The 22621-nt window shown below is 57.9% G+C and overlaps 2 protein-coding genes across 5 annotated transcripts in view; one reads left to right on the plus strand and one right to left on the minus strand.

Moving 5' to 3' along the window:
* Nucleotides 1–14688, plus strand: part of CROCC (ciliary rootlet coiled-coil, rootletin) — a 48290-nt gene extending 33602 nt beyond the window's left edge. The window contains exons 27-38 of the mRNA XM_036874597.1: nucleotides 467–634; nucleotides 1833–2205; nucleotides 7531–7700; nucleotides 7810–7930; nucleotides 8219–8382; nucleotides 9829–10044; nucleotides 10692–10916; nucleotides 11346–11495; nucleotides 11819–12019; nucleotides 12227–12358; nucleotides 13068–13244; nucleotides 14070–14688. Of these exons, the coding sequence (XP_036730492.1) occupies nucleotides 467–634; nucleotides 1833–2205; nucleotides 7531–7700; nucleotides 7810–7930; nucleotides 8219–8382; nucleotides 9829–10044; nucleotides 10692–10916; nucleotides 11346–11495; nucleotides 11819–12019; nucleotides 12227–12358; nucleotides 13068–13244; nucleotides 14070–14156 (2184 nt within the window). The 3' untranslated portion in view covers nucleotides 14157–14688. The remainder of the gene's footprint in view (nucleotides 1–466; nucleotides 635–1832; nucleotides 2206–7530; nucleotides 7701–7809; nucleotides 7931–8218; nucleotides 8383–9828; nucleotides 10045–10691; nucleotides 10917–11345; nucleotides 11496–11818; nucleotides 12020–12226; nucleotides 12359–13067; nucleotides 13245–14069) is intronic.
* Nucleotides 14689–15946: 1258 nt separating this feature from the next.
* MFAP2 (microfibril associated protein 2) lies at nucleotides 15947–22023 on the minus strand. Of its 4 annotated transcripts, none has more exons than XM_036866623.1 (10): nucleotides 21891–21941; nucleotides 21385–21463; nucleotides 19537–19614; nucleotides 18403–18489; nucleotides 18199–18225; nucleotides 18002–18088; nucleotides 17832–17876; nucleotides 16991–17078; nucleotides 16706–16779; nucleotides 15960–16461 (listed from the first exon to the last, which is right to left on the minus strand). In XM_036866623.1, exons 3-10 carry the CDS (start codon nucleotides 19571–19573, stop codon nucleotides 16358–16360), a joined length of 549 nt encoding a protein of 182 aa, XP_036722518.1. In that variant the 5' UTR covers nucleotides 19574–19614; nucleotides 21385–21463; nucleotides 21891–21941; the 3' UTR covers nucleotides 15960–16357. The 4 variants fall into 4 exon arrangements, with proteins under 4 accessions (XP_036722499.1, XP_036722518.1, XP_036722507.1 ...); XM_036866612.1 differs by having other exon boundaries at nucleotides 18403–18492; XM_036866604.1 differs by lacking the exon at nucleotides 21385–21463 and having other exon boundaries at nucleotides 15947–16461; nucleotides 18403–18492; nucleotides 21891–22023.
* Between the last annotated feature and the right edge of the window lie 598 nt (nucleotides 22024–22621).

Below are 22621 nucleotides of genomic sequence, written 5' to 3' on the forward strand. Positions count from 1 at the left end.
CCGTATTAATGAGTTAATATGAGCGAAGTGCTTAGAACAGAGCTGGGCACATGGTAAACACTCCATAAAAGTTAGGCATCATCGTAGAGGTGAAAAGTGACCCAGAGTTCCTGCCCTGCAGAACTCCTAGGAGTTCAACACCCCTTACCCCTACTCTCCATGATAGGTAGTTATGATTAGGTGGTACATTGAGGTCATTGGTGCCCAGGTGCCTGGCGGGGCTCAACCAGGGTGGAGTTATCAGGGGCAGGCTCCCAGTGGATTGGGGTGGTGTTCAATGTATGTGTCCCTAGAGAGTGGGTCCCAAATACCTTCTGTGCCCGGTTTGGACTGGGCAGGGTATAGGGGCAGAGCTGAAAAGGCTGCCATTGGAGCCTGCGGGCACTCTCCAACACCCTGGGCTAGAAGGGGCTGTGGGTGCTGAGAATGGGTCCTAGGTCCTGCCTGTGTCCACTCTTTCTCACAGATGAAGATGCTGGACAGTGAGAACTCCAGGCTGGGCCGGGAGCTGGTGGAGCTACAGGGCCGCGTGGCACTGGGCGAGAGAGCAGAAAAGGAGGGCAGATGGGAGGCCCTGGGCCTCCGACAGAAGCTGCTGAAGGGCGAAGCCAACCTGGAGGCTGTGCGGCAGGAGGTAACTAGATGGTGGGCAGACTGCCTGGAGGAGGAGGATCCTCGGAGGCAGTCAGGCTGCCCTGGGCCTTCTCCAGTGAGAAGCAGGTGGGGACTCCAATGCTGGAGTCATTCTGAGAGATCACTGCCTAGGACTGGTCCCTGTTCCCCACTCCTTGAGATTCTTCCCCAGGTATAATAATAACAATAATAACAACTGCAAGAACTGTGTAGTGGGGGTGGGGGGAACTTTGTAGACAGAATCTTGTTTGATTCTCCCAGCAGCTTCATGATGTAGGTATGATTAGCCCCGGTTTACAGAGAGAACCAGACACTGGGGCTCAGAGAGGTCAAGGGATCTACTCAAGGTCACACAGCCACCCAGGTCTGTCAGACTCCAAAGCCTACACTCTTTTCACTCTGTGTTTTCTGGCAGTGAATCTACTGTGTGACCTTGACTAAATCACTCAACCTCTCTGTGCTTTAGAGCATTCATGGGATAGGGGCTAGTACAGCAGGGGATGTATACCAGGTCCCTGTGTAGGTCTTGTCATCCAGGAGGTGTTCCATAGATGGTTTCCAGTGAAACTGATGACCGTGAGAGGTTGACTCATTCTCTGAACCAGAGGGGTATGTGTGAGTGTGTGTGACCATGCACTTCACTGGTAAATAATTTTTTAGTACCTCCCCTCATTGTGTGATTTATTGATAAATTATGTGTACTGAGAGGCAGTGTGGCCTAGTGGTTAAGAGAAAAGGCTCTGGAGCCAGGGTGCCTGGCTTTGAATCCTAGCTCTCAGTTTACTAGCTGTGTGGCCTCCGGCAAGTTACATAACTGCCCTGTGCTCAGTTTCCTCACCTGTAAAATGGAGATGATTTATAGTGGTAATTAGAGTTGATTTTTTTGAGGGGAAAGTACTTAGTGCCTGGCACTAATAATTCCTCTCTATGTAAGCATTAGCTGTTAGCTTATTACTAATAAACTGTGTACACTGCAAGGCATATACACAGAAGGAAGAGGTAAACAAATTCTAATAGTTTCTTTCCATACTCTCATGATGTTCCTGCATCTCCTGCCTGGGTGGAGACCATTAACGAAACAGGAGTTCTGCACGCCACTTTTGGGCCCGTGGGCTCCAAACTAAGCCTGAGAGGGTGGGTGTCGGGTTGAGGGGCGGCCTTGCTGACCCCCACCTCCCGGCCTTGCCCCCTCACCCCAGCTCCAGGGAGCCCAGCGGAAGCTGCAGGAGCAAGAGGGCGAGTTCCGGACCCGCGAGCGAGGCCTGCTGGGCTCCCTGGAGGAGGCGCGCAGCGCCCAGAAACAGCAGTTGGACCATGCCCGCAGCCTGGAACTGAAGCTGGAGGCCGCCCGGGCCGAGGCTGCGGAGCTGGGGCTGCGACTGAGCGCGGCCGAGGGCCGGGCTCAAGGCCTGGAGGCCGAGCTGGCCCGCGTGGAGACGCAACGGCGCGCAGCGGAGGCCCAGCTGGGGGGCCTGCGCTCAGCCCTGCGCCGGGGCCTGGGCCTTGGTGGTGTGTCCAGCCCTGCCCCGCGGCCCGCGCCCGTCTCTCCTAACCGGAGCGTGCCTGTTGAAGGTGAGAGAGCTCGGTGGAGAAGGGGAGGGCCAGTGGGCGGGCCTCGCAGAGCCTCCGCCGCTACTCTCCGCCCCCGTGTCCAGTTCTGTCCCGCCTACGAGGCCGCCCTTGGCCTGGCCCGCCCCGCCCCTCTTTTGATGACCAGTCTCGAACCCCGCCCCTTCAGCTAGTTCCTTGCTGAGACCCGCCTACCTGCGCCCCCCACCCCCCTTACATCACTTTCTGGCCCTCCGCTGGGCCACGCCCCTCTTGAGCCCAGTCTCAGTCCTGCCACTCACCCAGGCTGATCTGCACATACCGTAGCTTGCTTCTTTTTAAAGGGAGTAGAGGGTGCCGCTTTTTTTTTTCCATTGAATTATAGTTGATTTACAATGTGGTAATTTCTGCTGTATTGCAAAGTGATTCATTTATACATGTATATACATTTTTAAAATATCCTGTTCCATTGTGGTTTATCACAGAATATTGAATATAGTTTCATGTGCTATACAGTAGGACCTTGTTGTTTATCCATTCTATACATAATAGTTTGCATCTGCTAATCCCAAACTCCCACTCAATTCCTCTCCCACCCCCCTTTCCCCTTGTCAACCACAAGTCTGTTCTCTGTGTCTGTGAGTCTGTTTCTGTTTCATAAAAGTTCATTTGTGTCATATTTTAGATTCCACATTTAAGTGATTATCATATGGTATTTGTCTTTCTCTTTCTGACTTCACTTAGTATGATAATCTCTAGGTCCATCCATGTTGCTGCAAATGGCGTTATTTTGTTCTTTTTTATGACTGAGTAGTATTCCATTGTATGTGTGTACCACACCATCTTTTTTTTTTTTTTAAATATTTATTTATTTATTTGGTTGCACCGGGTCTTAGTTGCGGCAGGCGGGCTCCTTAGTTGTGGCTTGCCAGCTCCTTAGTTGCGGCAGGTGGTCTCCTTAGTTGTGGCTCCAGGGCTCCTTAGTTGTGGCTCGCTGGCTCCTTAGTTGTGGCATACGAACTCTTAGTTGTGGGATGCATGTGGGATCTAGTTCCGTCACAAGGGATTGAACCCGGGCCCCCTGCATTGGTAGCGTGGCGTCTCATCTACTGTGCCACCAGGGAAGTCACTGTACCACATCTTCTTTATCCATTCATCTGTCGATGGACATTTAGGTTGTTTCCATGTCTTGGCTATTGTGAATATGTGCTGCTATGAACATAGGGGTGCATGTATCTTTTTGAATTATAATTTTGTCTAGATATATGCCCAGGAGTGGGATTGCTGGATCATATGGCAACTCTATTTTTAGTTTTTTGAGGACCCTCCATACTGTTTTCCATAGTGGCTGAGGGTGCTGCTGCTTTTTTTTTTTTTTTTAAGTTTTTATTTATTTATTTATTTATTTATTTATTTATGGCTGTGTTGGGTCTTCGTGTCTGTGCAAGGGCTTTCTCTAGTTGTGGCAAGTGGGGGCCACTCTTCATCGTGGTGCGCGGGCCTCTCACTATCGCGGGCTCTCCCTTTGCGGAGCACAGGCTCCAGGCGCGCAGGCTCAGTAATTGTGGCTCATGGGCCTAGTTGCTCCGCAGCATGTGGGATCTTCCCAAACCAGGGCTCGAACCCGTGTCTCACAGCCACTGCGCCACCAGGGGAGCCCGGTGCTGCTTCTTAATGCCTGTAACTCCTCTGAGTCTTTGAGTCTCCACCCTTTCTAATTGACCCCTGCCCTCTCTCCATCAGCACCTCATCCTCTTCATTCTCCTGTCGCTGGCTCCACACCCCTCCATACCAGACCTATGACCCCCATATCTACCCCAGAAACATACACACTCAGCCCAACCCCCCTTCCAGGAACTTCTTCAGAAGAGATCCTCCCACCCGCACCTGCTCCCAAGGCCCAGGGGATGACTCTGGGAAAATCAGCACTGTGTTTCAGCGGGTGCAAGCAGCCTTTTAGGGAGCATTCATCTTGTCTCGGCCTGACCCCAATCTCATCTTGATTCCTAGGGCCTAGAATAGAACCTGTGGAATCTTAGAATGGTGGGAAATTCACTATGAGATATTGAGTTGTTGCCTCTTCAAATCCACAGATTTAGCCCCAGGATTGCATTCATTCATTCAGTTCCGCTATTTATTAAGCACATACTATGTGCCAAATACAGTTGAAGCACTGGGGATGGAGTGGTAAACAAAACTGACAAGCATTTCTGCTTTTATGGAGCTTATGGTCTAGGTATGGGAGTAGCAGACAATAAAAGTGCTATATATAAATTAAATATAGAATGTATTGGGTGGTGGTATGAGCTGGCAAATAGGTAAGGAAAAATAAGTCAAGGGATATTGCTGGTGAGAATGTAAAATGGTGCAACCACTTTGGAAAATAGTTTAGCAGTTCCTCAAAAAACTAAAACTTAGAATTACCGTATGACCCAACAATTCCACTCCTAGGTATATACCCAAAAGAATAGGCACTTGAATAGATATTGTCCACCAGTGTTCATTGTAGCATTATTCACAGTAGCCAAAATGTGGAAACAACCAAAGTGTGAGTCGGCAGGTGAATTGATAATGTGATACCATTATTATTCAACCTTGAAAAGGAGTGACATTTTGATACGTGTTACAACATGGGTAAACTTTGACAACATTATGCTAAGTGAAATAAGCTACTCACAAAAGGACAAATATAGTATGATTTTACTTATGTGAAATATTTAGAATAGACATTCATGGAGACAGAAAGAGTTTAGAGTTTACCAGGGGGTGTGAGGAGGGGAGAATTAAGAGTTATTGCTTACTGGTTACAGAGTTTGGGGTTGTATTAGTCTGCCAAGGCTGCTGTAACAAAGTACCACAAACTGAGTGGCTTAAACAACAGAAATTTATGTCTCACGGTTCTGGAGCCAGAAGCCCAAGGTCAGGGTGTCGACAGGGCCATGCTTCCCCTAAAGGCATTAGGGGAGAATTTGTTCCAGGTTTCCTAGCTTCTGGTAGTTCCTTGACTTATGGCAGCATAACCCCAGTCTTCACACGGAGTTCTCCTTGAGTGTGTGTCTCAATTCCCCCTTTTTATAAGGACACCGATCATACTGGATTAGGGTCCACCCTACTCCAGTATGACCTCGTCTTAACTCATGACATCCATAACCCTATTTCCAAATAAGGTCACATTCTGGGTATGGCAGTTAGGACTTCAACATACGAATTTTGAGGAGATGCAATTCAACCCATAATAGGGGTGATGGAAAAGATTTAGAAACAGTGGTGATGTTCACACAACAGCGTGAGTATAATTAATGCCACTTAAAGGTGGTGAGAAAGGCATATTTTGTTATATATATCTTATCACAGTAAAATTTTTTTTTTAATAAATTTATTTATTTATTTTTGGCCACATTGGGTCTTCGTTGCAGCGTGCGGGCTTTCTCTAGTTGCGGCGAGCGGGGGCTACTCTTTGTTGCGGTGCACCGGCTTCTCATTGCGGTGGCTTCTCTTGCTGCGGAGCACAGGCTCCAGTTGTTGTGGCGCGCGGGCTCAGTAGTTGTGGCGCACGGACTCTAGAATGCAGGCTCAGTAGTTGTGGCGCACAGGCTTCGTTGCTCCGCGGCATGTGGGATCTTCCCAGACCAGGGCTCGAACCCGTGTCCCCTGCATTGGCAGGCGGATTCTCAACCACTGCGCCACCAGGGAAGCCCCAGTAAAATTGTTTTTGAAGCTAAGGCCAGGACGGGGGCTAAGGTGTCCCTGTGGGAGGCAGGGAGAGCCCTGCTGAGGAGGAGGTGGGGAAGGGAAGGGTGGGAGAAGAGACTGAAGGCAAGTGGAGAAGTCCTGAGTGGCAGTACCCCTGTCCTGTGAACAGCAAGGGCCGCAGTGCTTCCGGAGTGTAGCGAACAAGGTGGAGAGGTGTGGGACGTGAGGCCGTGGGACACCAGACCTGTTCAAGCGGTCCTTGCAGGCTGCCACAAGGGTACCAGCTTCACTCTGAGGGGAGGGAGGCAGTGGGTAGACGTCCTGCTCTGGGTCCTTTGGGTGCTGATGGAGCCGTGGGGCAGGTTGGGTGTCACTGCTAAGGCCGACCCCCGTCCTGCAGTTCTCATTATTGACCTCCAGGTGCTGTCCCGTCTCTGTCCGCCCTGTCCCCTCCCACCTCCTCATTGCCCGTCATCTCACAAGCACAGTTCAAATTTTTCTGCTGGGAAATAGGGGCGCCTGGGTTCAAATCCCGGCTCTGGATCTTCCAAGCTTTGAGACCAAGCAAATCACTTAACTGCTCGGAGCCTGCCCAGCCTGTGAATGGGGGAAGTTGGTCCTTACCTCTCAGAGAATTACTGTGAGGATGAAACGAGATGATGTAGGGAAAGCATTGGCCCAGTGCCTGGCACATAGTAAGCGCTCGTTGCAGGGAGGTGTTGAGGGGATGGAGTGTCCACCCTTGGACTGGGCCCAGGGGATGCAGCCCTCATGCACTTGTGGTCTGGGTGGGAGAGGCAGACATCGGACCCCCTTGAGGGTGGGATGAGCTCACCCCAACCCAGCCTGGGGTCAGGGAGGCCTCTGAGAAGTGTTCTTTTTTTTTTTTATATATAAATTTATTTATTTATTCATTTATTTAATTTTTGGCTGCATTGGGTCTTCGCTGCTGCACGTGGGTTTTCTCTAGTTGCGGCGAGCGGGGGCTACTCTTTGTTGCGGTGCACGGGCTTCTCATTGCGGTGGCTTCTCGTTGTGGAGCATGGGCTCTAGGTGCGCGGGCTTCAGTAGTTGTGGCACATGGGCTTCAGTAGTTGTGGCTCGCGGGCTCTAGAGCGCAGGCTCAGTAGTTGTGGCGCACGGGCTTAGTTGCTCCACGGCATGTGGGATCTTCCCGGACCAGGGCTCGAACCCGTGTCCCCTGCATTGGCAGGCGGGTTCTTAACCACTGCACCACCAGGGAAGCCCCTGAGGGGTGTTCTTTACACATAGGCCTAAAGGAATGGGCCAGGCAAAGAGAAGCCACTGAGAGAGAAGGCAACAGCAGGTACAAAGGCCCTGGTGCCTTTGTAAGAGGGAATGTTCTAGAACATGGGAGCTGTGGGTGATGTGAAGTGGCCAGCTTGTCAAGGGAGAGGGTGATGCTGGCGGGGGTGAGCGACAGGTGATGGCAAGGAAGCTGGGCTTGGTTCTGAGGGTTGGGAGGGCTGGTCAAGGGTTAAGCAAGAGGCTGAGGGGACCCAGTTTGTGCTGTGGGGAGCTCACTGGGCTGCCGGGCTCAGCAGGGATGGGCGAGATGCACTGGGAGCCTGCAGGCACCAACCAGGCAGGAGAGGCCAGTGGCTACTGCATCCCCGAGCATGTCTCCTTCTCTAGGAAGTGGGGAAGGGCTCAGCAGCCCCAAGCCCTTGGAACGCAGCCCTGGGTCCCAGCCACCATCCCCAGGACCTGCCACCTCCCCGGCATCTCCAGACCTGGACCCGGAAGCAGTGCGGGGGGCCCTCCGGGAGTTCCTGCAGGAGCTGCGGAGCGCCCAGAGAGAACGGGTGAGGTGGGGCGTGAGTGGCTGCAGGGGGAGCCCCTGGCCCAGGGCCCTGTGAGGGGCTGCAGGTCGTCAGAGCGGGTCTTCCCTTCCCCCCGACATTGGGGTTGCAGGATGAGCTTCGGGCCCAGACGAGTACCCTGAGTCGCCAGCTGGCTGAGGTGGAGGCCGAGAGGGACGGTGCGACCTCACGGGCAAGGCAGCTGCAGAAGGCGGTGGCTGAGAGTGAAGAGGGTGAGTCTAGCCCTCAGGGTTCTTGCTTTGCTCTCTTGTGCTCTTAGCAGCTGAGGTGGGAGGCTGTGGGCTTGGCCTGAGCCACTCCTGCATCCCTGCCCTGGCCACCGTGGCCTGAGCGGGCTGTCTCCTCTGGGGGCCCCTCCCTGGTCAGCCTCACCCCGTGTCCAGACCCACGGACCCCCAAGGGCTCAGAGAGGCAAGCCCTGCAGTGGGTGGAGGGCGAGCCTGATTCAGGTCTCAGGCTGTGTGCCTGACGGGCCTGACGGGGCTGGGCGGGGGCCGCAGCCCGGCGCAGCGTGGACGGGCGGCTGAGCGGGGCCCAGGCCGAGCTGGCGCTGCAGGAGGAGAGCGCGCGGCACAGCGAGCGGGAGCGCCGGGCTGTGCTGGACCAGGTGGCTGCCCTGGAGAGGGGCCTGCAGGCCACCGAGAGCGAGCTCCGGGCCAGCCAGGTAGGCAGGAGCTGAGGGCCCGTGGGAGAGGGCGGCGGGGTGCGGGGATCTGTGTGCGCCCGAATGGACGTCTGTAAGTCCTCCTGTGCGCATCTCTGTTCTGTCTGCCTGGGTCTGTCAGACCAGCCTGCGACTTTCTCCAAAAGCACATTCAGATTTCATCATCTTGTTCCATATGAGGTCATTAGGCTGCAGAAGAAAGAGCCTGGGCTTTTGAAGCTCACAGGACCTGGGTTCAGGTTCTTGCCCTGCTGCGTGATTCTCGCTTTCCTCATCTATAAAAGGGGGAGAACGGTAACTCTCTCCCAGAGACAATGCACATGCACTCTTAACACATAGACAGTGCTCAGGGGACCTGTTTCCTTCATCTCTGTATAGCCACGCCAGTGGTGTTCTGGGGGTTTTATGTGTGTTTGGGAGACATCTGTATATACGTGTGTGTGTGTGTGTGTGTGTGTGTGTGTGTGTGTGTGTGTGTGTGTGTGTGTCTGGGGCAGGAAGCACAGGCCCTGGTGGTGACGGTCTAGGCCGCCGAAGCCTTGAACCCTTCTTGCAGCCACAGATTCCCCCCCCTCCCCTTTCCTCCTCTGGCCCTCCGTGCCTGTCCCCACAGCCCACCCCAGGCCTCTGGCTCCAGGCCGAGCTTGAGCTGGATTGTTGTGTCTGCGGCTCCGGCTCTGGCCTTGGGCCCAGCCGCAGGGGCCGCGGGAGGAGGCCAGGAACAAAGCTGGGCAGGAGCCAGAGTGGGGCTGCTGGGCCCAGACACGGCAGGGTTGGGGCTCTGAGCAGGGTGGAAGCGGGGCAGGCCTGGGCGCTGTTGTAATAACACCTCCTTGCCCCTCCCTGTCTCTAGGATGGTGACAGGAAGAGAAGGACCCCTGTCTGTCTTCCTGCCCTATCCCCACTCCCCAAGTCTTCAGCAGCTGACCCCGCATAGGGAAGGGAGGAGTATCATCCCCTAAAATCTGGCAGGGCCCAGGGCTCCTGCCCGACTCAGCTCAGGTCCCACATGCAGCTCTGGGCCCGCCTCTGGAGAGCGATGCAGCAGAGCAGGGAAGCCCTGGAATCTGCATTTTTACACCTTCCACCCTCACCGCCCTGGGGCTCTGTAAACACCCAGGTTGTGGCGTCCCTGGACCAATCCGGTCCCCTGACCACACAGAGGTGAAATAGGGCCAGAGAGCAGGGACGGAGGGATGAGCCTGGATCACACAGCCTGTGAGACTTAGGCAAAACTGGAAAGTGCTCTGGGATCCTCAAGTCACCCTGTGAACATGTGGGGAGACTGAGACCCCAAGAGGGTCAGGGGCTGGCCCTGGGTCACCCAGCAAGTGGTGTCTGTGACCACTTCCAGGCTGCTCCCCACTTTCTCCTAAGGGTCCTGAGGGATGTGGGAGGCGTGGGGTGGGCTGCACAGCTGGGGCCTGAGCCCTGCCCCACCCACAGGAGAAGATCAGCAAGATGAAGGCCAACGAGGTGAAGCTGGAGAGCGACAAGCGGCGTCTGAAGGAGGTGCTGGATGCCTCCGAGAGCCGCAGCGTCAAGCTGGAGCTGCAGCGGCGCTCGCTCGAGGGGGAGCTGCAGCGCAGCCGCCTGGGCCTGAGCGACCGGGAGGCCCAGGCCCAGGCCCTCCAGGAGCGGGTAGACTCCCTGCAGAGGCAGGTGGGTCCCCTCCCCCGACCTCAGGCCCCTCTTCTGCCTGCCCTGTGCCAAGTGCGTTATGGGGACTCTGTTTGATCCTCCCAACTACCCTGCGAGGCAGGTATTATCATCACCCTATTTCACGGATGGGTGGATGGAAGCTCACGGAGGTGACGTCATTGCCCAAGATCACATAGCTAATAAGAGGCAGGGCCAAAATGAGAATTCAGGACTGTTTGTTGACGGAGTCTGCACTCAAAGGAGGCATGTGGGACCAGTTAGAGACAGATTTCACTCATTTTCTTTTTTTGCCTTGGCCGCCGGGAAGCTGAGCTCTAACTGGAATGTTCAGTAGCTCTGCTAGCCCTACACTGTCACCCGCCTAAGTCAAGGACACAGAAAATGTCAGGGTTGTGGTGGTTACCCTTTCTTCTCCATAACAGGGAGGAAAGGGGAATGAGAACAGGCAGAAGACCACGGGGTCTGGGACAGCCAGGTTGATGGCACTCTGTGTGAGGGTAGTTAACTGGCGGTGCGACCGGGCCCAGGTTGTAGTCACCTGAGCCAGTGGGAACGCATGGGAACAGTATCAGTGAGAAAGGCCTAGAGAGAGGTGGCAGGGGCTTGGGTTAGGCACACCTGGACCATCCTGTCTGTCTTCCCACCAGGTGGCAGACAGTGAGGTGAAGGCGGGGACTCTGCAGCTGACGGTCGAGCGGCTGAGTGGGGCCCTGGCCAAGGTGGAAGAGAGCGAGGGGGTCCTGCGGGACAAGGTGCAGGGCCTGATGGAGGCTCTGACCCAAAGCAGCGCCAGCCTCACCAGCACCCAGGACAAGAACCTGCACATGCAGAAGGCCCTGACTGCCTGTGAACATGACCGCCAAGTGCTCCAAGTATGGGGGTTCCAGGGTCTGGCTTTGGGCGGGCCCAGTGAGAGTTAGCCTACAAAGGCAGGCTTGGGGGCCCTGGTGGAGAGCTGACCCCTGGGACGGTCAATAAGAGCTGCCTTTGAGGGAGGGGTGGGCCCAGTAAGAGCATCAGCCAGTGAGGGGAGGCTCTGGGGGGAGGTGGGATCAAGCCTACTAGGACAGGCTGCAGGACCCAGGGGCAGTCTAAGGGAAGAGCTGGGGTCTGAGGGCTTCCCCACCCTGTGCAGGTCAGTGGCTAGGCTGTGGGCCAGGCCTGCTGTCTGGCTTACTCTCCAGGTGAGAGGACTACCTGTTTAAGGGGCTGTGAACCTGGCCCAGAGGTACTGAGTAGAGAGGAGCCCTTTGCCTCAGGGCTCCCAGGACGGCCTGGCACCATCAGCCCTTGTCCTGCAGGAACGGCTGGAGGCCACGCGGCAGGCGTTATCCGAGGCAAGGAAGCAGAGCAGCTCCCTGGGCGAGCAGGTGCAGACCATGCGGGGTGAGCTAGCGGACCTGGAGCTGCAGCGGGCGGAGGCCGAGGGCCAGCTGAAACAGCTGCAGGAGGTGAGGGCTGGGCGGGCCCTTCTGTCCCCAGGACCGTGAGGCCCTCGGTGTCGGGACCTTCTCACCTATCTCCACCTTATCCCAAACCTAGGCCCAGCCTCCTGTGAGGAAGCGTGGTTCACTCAGTCCATATCCCCATTATACAGATGGAGAAACTGAGGCCCAGAGAGAACTGTCTGGCCTCAGGTGACCATTCCCTGATGTGGGCCTCATAATAGCCTTGCCTAGCAAGTGGGCCTGGCAGGCTGGCATCATCATCTGCAAGCTTCCGATGCACACCCTGAGGCCCAGAGGGATTAGGGACTCACTGGCTTCTGCTGCAGGCGCTGCGGCAACGGCAAGAAGGTGAGGCTGCGGCCCTGCAGACGGTCCAGAAGCTGCAGGATGAGCGGCGGCTGCTGCAGGAGCGCCTGGGGAGCCTGCAGCGCGCCGTGGCTCAGCTGGAGGCCGAGAAGCGGGAGGTGGAGCGCTCAGCCCTGCGGCTGGAGAAGGACCGGGTGGCCCTCAAGAGGATGCTGGACAAGGTGGGCTGTGTCCCTAGGGCCCTCCCTTCACTTCCTCTGGGTCCCAGCCCTGGTTGGTCCCAGCTGCGTGTCCCCAGGGTGTGGGGGCCGCAAGTTCCCCCCGGCCCTGCTACCTGTAACCCAACACCCCTTTCTGAGCTGCTCCCACTTCCTGGGACCTCCCTCCTTCCCCAGGCACCCTGATCCCCTCCCGCTCTCCCCACCTAGGTGGAACGGGAGAAGCTTCGCAGTCACGAGGACACGGTGCGGCTGAGCGCAGAGAAGGGCCGCCTGGACCGCACGCTCACGGGGGCTGAGCTGGAGCTGGCCGAGGCCCAGAGGCAGATCCAGCTGCTGGAGGTCTAGCCCCTGCCCACCCAGCCCTGGACACGCTTTCTCTCCCCAGCCCTGGACCCAACTCCACCCCCACAGTCCACGAGCCCAGAGCCTTGGAGGGGCGGCCCAGAGCCAGGTCCCAGAGGGAGGGGTCCTCCCCAGAGTGGACAGGAAAGAGACCTGTCAGCACACGCGCCTGTGTGCTCACATTGGTTGTGGACGTGAAGAGCTATGAGTGTATGTGAGAGTATTCCTGCACATGTAGCACGAATCTTGTGCATGGATGTGGCATATCTAAGTATTAGGGATATATTATATCTGTATCTTTGTGTACAGGTCTCTTCTTGTATGTAGATGTATGTAAGAGTATTGGGCTTTTGCACATATGCATGCATCCGTGTGAACACAGGTTTTTACATGCTTGCTTCTATCTATCTTATCTATCTATATCTGTATACACATATGGGCTTGTCTCTGTGTTTGAATATGTCTGTGTGTGTGTTTGTGTGCCTGAGGGCAGGTCACTAAGTACCCTGACCCAGGATTTGCAGGCCAGGAGGGCTGGGGGGTGGGAGAAAAACAAGGGTCTCTCCTACATCCCCTGCTTTGCCCCAAGGGGCCCTCAGGCTCCCACCCCAGGGAGGTGCCTGACACCCTTTCACACACATGTGCGTGCGCAGACGCGCACACACACACACATGGCCAGAGGCCTGACCCGTGGTCCCTCCTGCAGGCCCAGGTGGCAGCGCTGGAGCAGAACCACAGCCCAGCGCGGCTGGAGGCGGATGAGCAGCAGCTGGAGCTGCAGCAGGAAGTGGCGCGCCTGCGCAGCGCCCAGGTGCAGACGGAGCGCACCCTGGAGGCGCGGGAGCGGGCCCACCGGCAGCGGGTGCGGGGCCTGGAGGAGCAGGTACTCAGGCCTGGTGGGCTCTGGCCCTTCCCCAGGGGGTGGCAGCATCAGCAGGACTCCCCCTTCAGGAGGCTGGGCCGGGACGGAAGTGTGGAGCTGGGGGAAGTGGGAGGAGGAGGAGGGGGCGAGGGAGAGGAAGTGGCGGCAGGGAGAGGGCTGGTAGTAACCTCTTGGGTATAAGCGGTCAATGGCACCCATAACTGAAATGGTCCGGGTGGATCTATGCTGGTATCAGCCATGGCTGGACACAGGGGCTCAAGTGATGTCATTGGAACTCAGTCCCCTTGCCACGGCTCCATGCCCGGGCAGGCCGTCTCCCTGGGTGGCACAGGTGGCCTCAGCAGCTCCAGCCTCTGGTTATCCTAACAACCCATGATCCCAGAGGAGAGAGGGGCCCTCTTCCCCGAGAGCAACAGCAAAAGTCCCAAGGATGATCCTCATTGGCCAGCTGAGATTGCAGGCCCCCTCGTGACCATCTCTGCCCTGATCATGTCTGCAGGGCAAGGCTGCTTTGGTAGGCCAGGCCTGGGTCACAGGTCCACCCCTGGAGTCCAGCTAGCGCCAGGCCTGGCCTAGTGGTGAGAGTGGGGATGGGTGGCCCCCAAAGAGAGGCCAAGCAGTCTGGAGACGCCCCACTGCTCCATGGAGCAAAATGAGAAGGGGAGGAAATACCCTGGCTCTTAATGACACCTGGTTTTTCTGAAACAGGCAGCACCGGGTCCCTTCTGGTGTCCTTCCATCAGTCACACCCCACCCCCGCCGCCCCGCTTTCTCTGAAACCAGGCTGGGGTCCTGGGCTGGCCCTACCTCCTCTTTCTTCTCCAGGTGTCCACACTGAAGGGACAGTTGCAGCAGGAGCTTCGAAGGGGCTCAGCTTCTTTCTCCCCCTCCTCCGGCCCCCCAGAGAAGTGAGCACCTTGCTGGCTGGCATCCTGGAGAGCAGCCCCGTGGCGGGGGCGGCACAGGGGAGGGGGGACTCTCAGCACAGTCCGCCCCCCGAGTTCAGCTGGGGGTGAGGAGGAGCAGGGGTGGCAGTGCCAGGGGAGGGGGGACTCCGGCACCAGGCCAGACCCGGCAGCGCCCTCCCAGCCTCGTCAGAGCCAACCACCCTCTGTGGGCTCCCCCCTCAGTCCAGCCCCTCTCCCCCAGGATGAGCCCGTATGAGGTCCCCCAGGACCAGTTTGAGGTCCTCCCTGAGTGGCTGAGCCAAAGCCAGGGGTTGGAGAGACCCCCCCTTGTCTCTGGCCGACCCTGGAGCACAGGTTCACGGGAAAGAGAAGGGATGTCCAGGCCTGGGGCAGGGGACCTTCTCTGGCTTCCCAGAGATCTCTTTGCCTTAGTTCAGAGTATTTGTCAGGAAATTCCTCAGAGTTCAGAGTCCCTGTATTTTTATACCTTTTTACACTGTTAACTGTTCAGAACTGTTGTGTTTTTTGTAACAAGATGACCCCATTTAAAAAAAAAATGGTTTGTACAGATGTGTCCCTTTACTATTAATGTGCCTTCTCCACCTGGGAGACAGGAGGGGGGACAGGAGGGCCCTGGGGCCAGAGGGATGGGGTCCCCTAGTGGGTGCTCAGGGAGATGGGGGCAGCTTTTGAAAGGCCTGTGACGAAAGGTAAGGAACTTACCAACCTCACAGGATGTCGGGATGGGGAGGCCTCCAGGGTCCTGGGTCACCCACCCCGTTTAACAGACGGAGCTATTGAGGTTTGGGATGGGACCCGACCTGTGCAGCTCGACTCTTTCCAGCTGAAGCTTTCTGCCCTTTTCTCTGGCTCCTCCTCAGGACAGGGCCTGCCCTCTGGACAGTAACAGGCATTCCAGGCGGTGTGGTAAACAAGTGCAGGCCTGGGAGTGGACGTGGGGTCTTGCCTTGGCTCCGCTGGGTGATCCTGGGCAAAGCTGCTTAACCTGTCAGAGCCTCAGTTTGCTCCTCTGTAAATGGGAACCTGCCTCCAGGGTGGTTATGAGGAAGTACACACAGAAGATGCTCAGTCACTGTTTCCAAGGAGAACTTCCATTCATCTCATGGAGCCCAGTGGAGTCAGGTTCCGCCCCAGCCCTGCCACTTACCACTGTGGACCCTTGGGTGGCTTACGTAATCTAGGCTTAGTTTCCCTGTCTCTAAGATGCGAATATTAACTCTACCCATCACATCGGCCTGGTTGGAGGGTTAAATAGGGCTGTGTGCTGAGCCTTCAGACAGAGCCTGGTCTCCATATGCTGGTCAGAGGGAGGTGTTGTAACAGCTTGCCCTGTTGCCGCCCTCTGAACTGCACCAGCCTTCCCTCCTGCCAAAGCCCTTGATATCAAGAGTGCACCAACCTTGACCTCCTGCCTTCCACCCTATATGCTTCCACATGGGCGGCCTCTCATCTTGCCTTGCACCCTTCTCTGGTGATGGGGCACTCACAGACTCACCAAGCAGCCCTGACAATGAGGAAGCTATATTCCTGAACCTTCTATTTCTGATACAACCCCCTGCCACACACACACACACCCACACACCCCTGGGGGTGGGGGGCAGTTGTCATGGCCCATCTCTCTGGGCAGGTCAGAGCTGAAGCGGGTGGATGAGGAGGCAGAGGCAAGGCCACAGGTCACCTGAACCTTCCCTTCTCCTGAAGGGGCCGGGTAGTCTCTCGGCACCTGGCCATCTCCTCTGTGCTCTCAACTGAAAAAGTGACTCTGAATCTTTTGTAAAAACCTGTTTTTAATTTTGTATAAAACAAAGGTGGTCTATGCCCAGGGGCTGTAGGAAATCCAAGCAGACCAGCTGGGTGAGGGTCATAGCCTACCTTGGGGGTGGGGCTGGAGTGGGGTGGTCTGTCCTCAGAGGGATGGAGAAGGCACATCAGGGGCCCAGGTCCCATAGAGAGGCCTGGGATGTCTCCCACCTGGGGGGGGAGACTGGACACTGGGGAGCCCCCTTTGTGCCCCAAGGGTGGCCACAGGCTGGGGGAAGGGCCTGAGGCAACCCCCGGCGCCACAGCCACTAACTTTTTACGGGATAAAAGGAATGTCTGGCTGGGGAGAAAAGCACCAGGTCAGGCAGAGCCTGAGGGCCCCAGATCCGAGGAGGGTCCAGGGCTCGGGGTGCCAGTTCCACCCTAGCAGCCCCCGCAGCTCCTGGCACAGGAGGCTGCCACAGATTGGCACAGGCCGCTGCTGGCCATCACGCCACATTTGGAGAACTTGTCACGACACAGGTCAGCTGTTGGGGGTGGCAGGAAGGAGTGGGGGTCAGGGTGCGGCTAGGTGATGGGAACTGCTACCCCCTCCCCAACCGTGGTGATGGGGGATGTTCTGAGGATAAAAAGCAGCCGGGAGGGGAGCTCAGGATTCCCCGGAAGTGGCCCTGGATTGAACACATGTTTAATAAACAGCTGGGTGGACGCGTGGATGGACGATAAGCGGGCATGGGGGCAGGGGGAAGAGGAGGGTGGAGGCCTTCCTACCTCGCAGGAGCTCCTCGTGGGCACAGACTGTGCGGACACAGATTTCCTTGTTGATGACATACACACGGCGGAGGCTGAGGGCGACGGGCCCAGGGGAAATGTCAGCCCCATCCTCATCCTGCCCCACCGGAGAGCCTGAGACCCAGCCCCTAGGCCTGGGCTTAACCAGAGTTGAGCTCCACCTTGGGATTCACTAGCTTTCCCCACTCCCACGTTGCTGGCTGGAGCTGTGGTCCCCCTCACCCCCCTGCCACCCCCGTCCCCCCAGTCCCTGCCTGCGCTCACCTGTAGAAGCAGACCTCGTTGAGACACTGTTTGCAAGGCTTGTGTATGGAGTAGAGGCGGGTACACGGGTACTGCTCCTCGCGGCAGTCTGAGTGACAGGTGGGATCAGACTTGGGGGGGCTGCAGCTGGGGGCTTAGAGCTGGGTGGCAGCCCCCAACCGCACCCATGGGAGACTGGCTCTCAGGGCCTAGGTACCCCTGCACCCTCAGGCCCAGCCTAGACACGCGTGCACACACCAACACACGCACACATGAGCAGTGTTGGACCTTGCGAGGCTGCCCAATTTTATCCAGTATATTTATACATATACAAATTCACAACCACTCTTGGAAGCATACATTCAAACACAGATCTATCCCCACACACAGTCACAAAAGTCCACAGCAGCCTCACAGGAGGTCCGCGCACTCACACGCTGAGCTGTGAGACAGGGTCCCTCACACACAGGCTGGCTCTCGGGCTCTTGGCCAGGGGAGGCCCGCTGAGCCGGCCTGGGCTTCCTGCCGCATCCTCGCCTCGCCTGCCACGAGCACCACCCCGTCCTGCCGCCGGCATGCTCCCGCCCCGCCCCAGTGTCTGGGAGTAGAGGCCCCTCCTGAGGCTGCAGCCAACTCGGCCTCCAGCTGGGCCCAGGGGGCAGGGGGATCTCCCAGAGCTGCCTCGGGGGGCCCTGGAGTTGCCAGCCTAAAGCAGGGGCACCTCTGCAAGCCCCTCACCCCACCACCTACCCCAGCGAGAGCAAGAGGCCTGGCTGTCTCTGTCCTCCCAGTGCCGCACCCCACTGCACCCTAACTTCCGGGGCCATGCCTCTGTCCCTCCAGTTGTCAGGAAGGTTCTTACCCAGAGGCCCAGGCTCCGTGGGCTCCGTCTCTACAGTTCCTGGTTCTGGTGTTGGGGGAGAGGCAGGCAGAGATCACTGGGACGGGTCTATTCAGGGCAGGGTGAGGTCACCTCTCCCAGCCCCGGACAGACCTCCCCACTCCCGGGGCTGGCTGGAGCTGGTGGCCTACCTAAGGTGGGAGCTGGGATGACCTCCTGTTGGACTTGCTGCTGGGACTGGAACTGAAACTGCTCCTGCGGGGGCCGAGGAGTCACCTCTGCAACGAGAGATGACAAAAGGGTCTGCTCCCTACTCCCGTCGCCCGCAGGTCTCTGTGGACCCCCCACCCAGCTGCCTGCCCATCCTATCCTGCCCTCAGCCCTTTACCTTGATAATCATAGTAGTCCGGGTTGTCTGAAAATAAAGATGAACGTGGAATTGGTGGGCTAGCCCCCAGCCCCAGGTCACAACTGAGCCAGGGACCGTACCCCGAGATTCCCATCGCCCTACCACCCCACCTGATCCCTGGCTGAGCCATGCAGATCTAGGGAGCAGGGCTGGGGGAGGCCTGGGGGCGGACAAGGCGCTTACCGATCTGGTCGCTATAGTGGGTGTACTGGACGTGGTCTGGGAACGGAGGCAGCGGATCCAGGTCGTACTGGCCCTGAGCCAGCAGGCCTGCTGTGGGGAGGCAAAGCTGAGGGGACGTCCAGCAGGGAAGGGCAGCAGAGGCCCCAAAGCACTTCTGGGGAGGGTAGGTAGAGGTCCCTAGGGCAGGCCTGTAAGACCCTAAGATCCTCAACAGACTCTTAGAGCCATAGGATGCAAACGCCTTCCTTGACCATAAAGGCCCTTATACTCCCTGGTCCTGTGTCACCTCACTGATCATATCCTGCCCCTCTCCCCCATGCTGGCCTCTTGGCTGTTCCTGGAACTCAGCATGCTCCTGCCTGCCCCAAGGCCTTTGCACTTGACTCTCCCTGGGCCTGTGATCCTGATTAGCTTCTCCTCCTTCAAGTCTCAACTGAAATTTCAGCTCTGCTAAGAGGCCCTCGCTGGCCCACCCACACTCTCCATCTCATTCTCCTGTTTATTTCCCATCATAGCACTCAACGTAATCTGACACTTATCACCTCTCCTTCCTAGACGGGCAGGCAACACCATGAGGGCAGGGGTCTGTCTGCCTGGTTCATCACTGTGTTTCCCGGGGCTAGCCCAGTGCCTGGCACAAAAGCGGAGCTCCACAATGACTGTTAAATGAATGAATGTTAGACCTGGCAGGGCCTTTGGGGTCCCCACTGATAACTCCTCATTTTGACTAACAGGGACTTCTCCAAGGTCAAGATTGTATAGTTAGTTGGCCCCAAAGGGGTCTAGAACGCAGGCCTTCAGACTCCCTGCCTTAAGAGGCCTCCATTCCTGCACCTCAGCTCTGGGAGGGTCAGTAAGTAAGAAGAAAAATGTGGGATCCTGGTGTCCCGGGCCACTCTCCAGAATCCTGCTGTCGGCTGCTGTGGAGGGGTTGAGGAGGGGCCCAGGAGACGCCTCTAGTCTTTGGGAGGGGTGCCAGCCCAGTCTGTGGCCCAGAGGTAGACAGCCCTGGGAGCGATGGAGCTGAGTTCTGGCCATAGACACTACAAAAGCTTACTGACTGCCAGCTCCCTCCCCTGCAAACCCCACTCCCACCCACATAAAGGGAGCCCCATCCGCCTAGGTGCCACTTACCAGGCAGGAACAGCAGAAGAGGTAAGGCAGCTCTCATGGTTACACAATGAGGCGGGCTGGGCTGGAGTCAGGGGACAGCTGGAGGAAGAGGAGGGGGCAAGCTTGCATCCCGGGCCACTACCCCAGGGCTGGCAGAGCCCACTTCTCTCCCCCGAATTCAGCCTGGAGAAGGAGGGATTCGGGACAGAAGCCAGGCAGGTGGAGGGTCATGGAGTCTGGGCCCAGGGGGAGGGGACTACTTTGGAGGGACATCCTCTGTCCCTGAAGGCCCACTGGGTGTTCAGGTCCCGAGGGACTCGGCCTCCAACCTGGCTCCAGAGCTGATCTTGACAAACAGACTCTACGCTGCCCTGCTCACTAAATGGACATTTCTAATCCTCTATCAGCCCTGCCCCTGCTCTCCTTGCCACACCCATGCCCACCCTCTGGTTCAGCACTTCCCCAGGTGTCTAATGCACTGATCCTGACCCCAGGCCCATCCTCGGGACCCCAACCCTGCCCAGCCAACATCGCAGCCCAGACTCAGCAGGAAACCACATGTGTGCCTGGGCCTCGGGGGCCCCTGGGACAGCCAGGCCTGGGCAGGGCTCCCACCCCTAGAAGATTCCTCTCCTGCCAGGCCTCCAGGCCTCCCAAGACCTGGCTGACTTCATCGCACACTCACGAGACTGAGACAGACTGAGGTCTACTTGTCTGCTGGAGCAGGAAGCACTTAGGGTGGAGTCTGAAAAGCGCCTCTCTGGATCTTAGAGGGTAGTGCTGAAGGGGACCGTGATGTCCCCCAACCTGACACTGTATGACAAGTGTTATGTGTGTAGTTTTTGGGGAGAGGGCCGTGGTCCTTAGCTTTCACCGGGCTCTTGAAGTTCAAGAACTCCTGGTTGAGTCCAGCCTCCAGTCTTTGACCCCACAGTGGACTTGGCAGAATCTACAGGTCCTCTTGTCCAGTCCCAGCTCAGTGCGGGGCAGCCCCAAGGCTGTCAGCCTTCTACTAGAAGGGCTGGGAGAGAGTCCCCGGGCTCACCCATCCGGAGGACCCCCGCCCTGCCACAACAAAAGGAGTTCTTCCCGACAGCTGAATGGAAACCTAACTTTGCCCCACCGTGCCTCGCCAGGGAGTCGAGGGAGAGGGGGAGGGAAGGGGCAGAAACATGGGCATCTTCCCTGCTTCTGCCCAGTCCTGACGCTTTCGTGACCTGCTGCCTGTCTCATACATCCAATCTCTCACTCCCTCCTCAACCCTTACTGCAAGTCGATGGGGTTGGGTGGGGATGAGGTGGGGTGGCGGAGGAGAGACCTATGACTCAAGCTGCCCCACTGGCCGGGGACAACTGGCCTCCCACATCCCATTCTGAGCACGCTTGGTCTCCTCTTGGTGGGGGACTAAAAGGCCTGGAGCTCCCCACAAGGCCTCACTGTCCCCTACTTGCCCCCAGGCTGTGGCAGGCAGGCTAGCTGGAGCTGTCAACCACTCAGGAGAAGACCCCGAGCTGGGGAGGTTGGTTGGGGGGCAAGGGGTTCTGTCGGTCCCCAAAGCCCCTCCTAGGCCTCTCAGCCCCCTGCAAGGAGTCTTTCCTCCCCTCAGAGGTTGAGCACCCAGGCCCAGGCTTATTGGGGGAAGGAGGGCTGGGCTGTAAAGAGGAGCGTCCCTGTGGCAGAAGCGGGTCCCTCCAGGGGACCACACCTCCCAAGCACATCTAGAGCGACAGGAGGCCAGGACTGCCTAGGAGGCCTGTTCCCCGACCCTGGCCCCTTCCACCGCTGGGATGCCCCCCTACCTCTGTGCCTGCGAGGAGGGGCACTAGCGGGGCCTCCTCTGGGCCCCTGCCCCCACGCTCACTGACTCACTCTGCTGGAGGCTCTGTCTGCTCCAGAGGCCGGGCTGGGGTCCGGCTGAGGAAACCAGAAATGTTGCAGCGCCGCACAGCTGGGAACAATCAACCGCGGAAACTTGCTCTGGCGCGCTCCCCGCGCTCTCTCGGTCTCTGATCTCTCTTTGTCTCTCCGCGTCTCTGTCCCCGCCGCTCCCGCCGGACACCCCACACCCCAGCCCGCCGCATCCAACCTCCCAGGGAGAACAAAAGCCTCCCCATCCCCGACGCCCCCCAAATCAGGCTCCCCTCCCTTCCCACTCGCGTCTTTCCCCTCCAAACGACCCCAAACTTTCAAGTGCCCTCTTAGCATCTGCTCAGACGGCCCCGGGTTCAGGGATCCCGAAAGGAAAGCCGCCCCCAGGATCGGGGACCCGCAGAGCCCCACACTCTCAGTACCTGGGGGCCCTCCGACGTCGCGGGCCCACGACCCAGTCCCCCCTCGCGCCCCCGGCCCGGTCAGGCCGCCAGGCCCGTGCCTACCTGGCCGGGTCACTCCGCGGCCCGCTCCGAGTCCGCCCGCCGGAGCCGCCCTTTGCCCGCTCCGAACCCCCTCCGGGCCCCCGACGGGGCCGGCGCCGCCCTCCAGCCTGGATCCGCTGGGTCCTAACGCGAGCGCCGCCGCCGCCGCCGCCGGGGCCGCCACGCCGCGACCTCGGGTCTTCAACCCTCTTCTGGAAGCAGCCCCCGCGGGGAGGAGGCGCCCGAGGAGCCAGCCTTACGTCTGTTCAGCACTTGTCGCTGTGCAAAATGCTTTCTCCTCACGGCCTCATCACAGCCGGAGCGCAAGTGGTGAGATGGGTGAGGTGAGCCTGCTGCCCCCATTTTACAGAGGAGGCTCATAAAGATGATTCGCCCACCGCTGCCAGCGGGAAATAAGCCTCACCCTCCCTTTTCACTTCTCCCAGCTTCCAGGACACCCTTCCTGGCCTGGTTTTCCTTCTGCCTCTCTGGTGCCTTCCGGATCTCCCTAGCCAGCTCCTGGCCACAGCTGCCTTCCATAACCAGCATTTCTTTGAAACCACAGTCTACAGGCTACTGGGCCTGGCCACACGAATGTCCCCAAGGCACATCCAATTCAACAGGATCCAAGTCCAAATTCACAACATCCCGACCTTCCCCAGACCTGGCCCTTGAAGGTGTTCCCATGCAGGAATGAGCCCACCATCCTTCCTTACCCTTACCCGGCTAACTGTAACTCCCCTGCGCTCAAC

Source organism: Balaenoptera musculus, chromosome 1 (genome assembly GCF_009873245.2).
Source record: "Balaenoptera musculus isolate JJ_BM4_2016_0621 chromosome 1, mBalMus1.pri.v3, whole genome shotgun sequence".
In the NCBI taxonomy this organism is placed as follows: domain Eukaryota; kingdom Metazoa; phylum Chordata; class Mammalia; order Artiodactyla; family Balaenopteridae; genus Balaenoptera; species Balaenoptera musculus.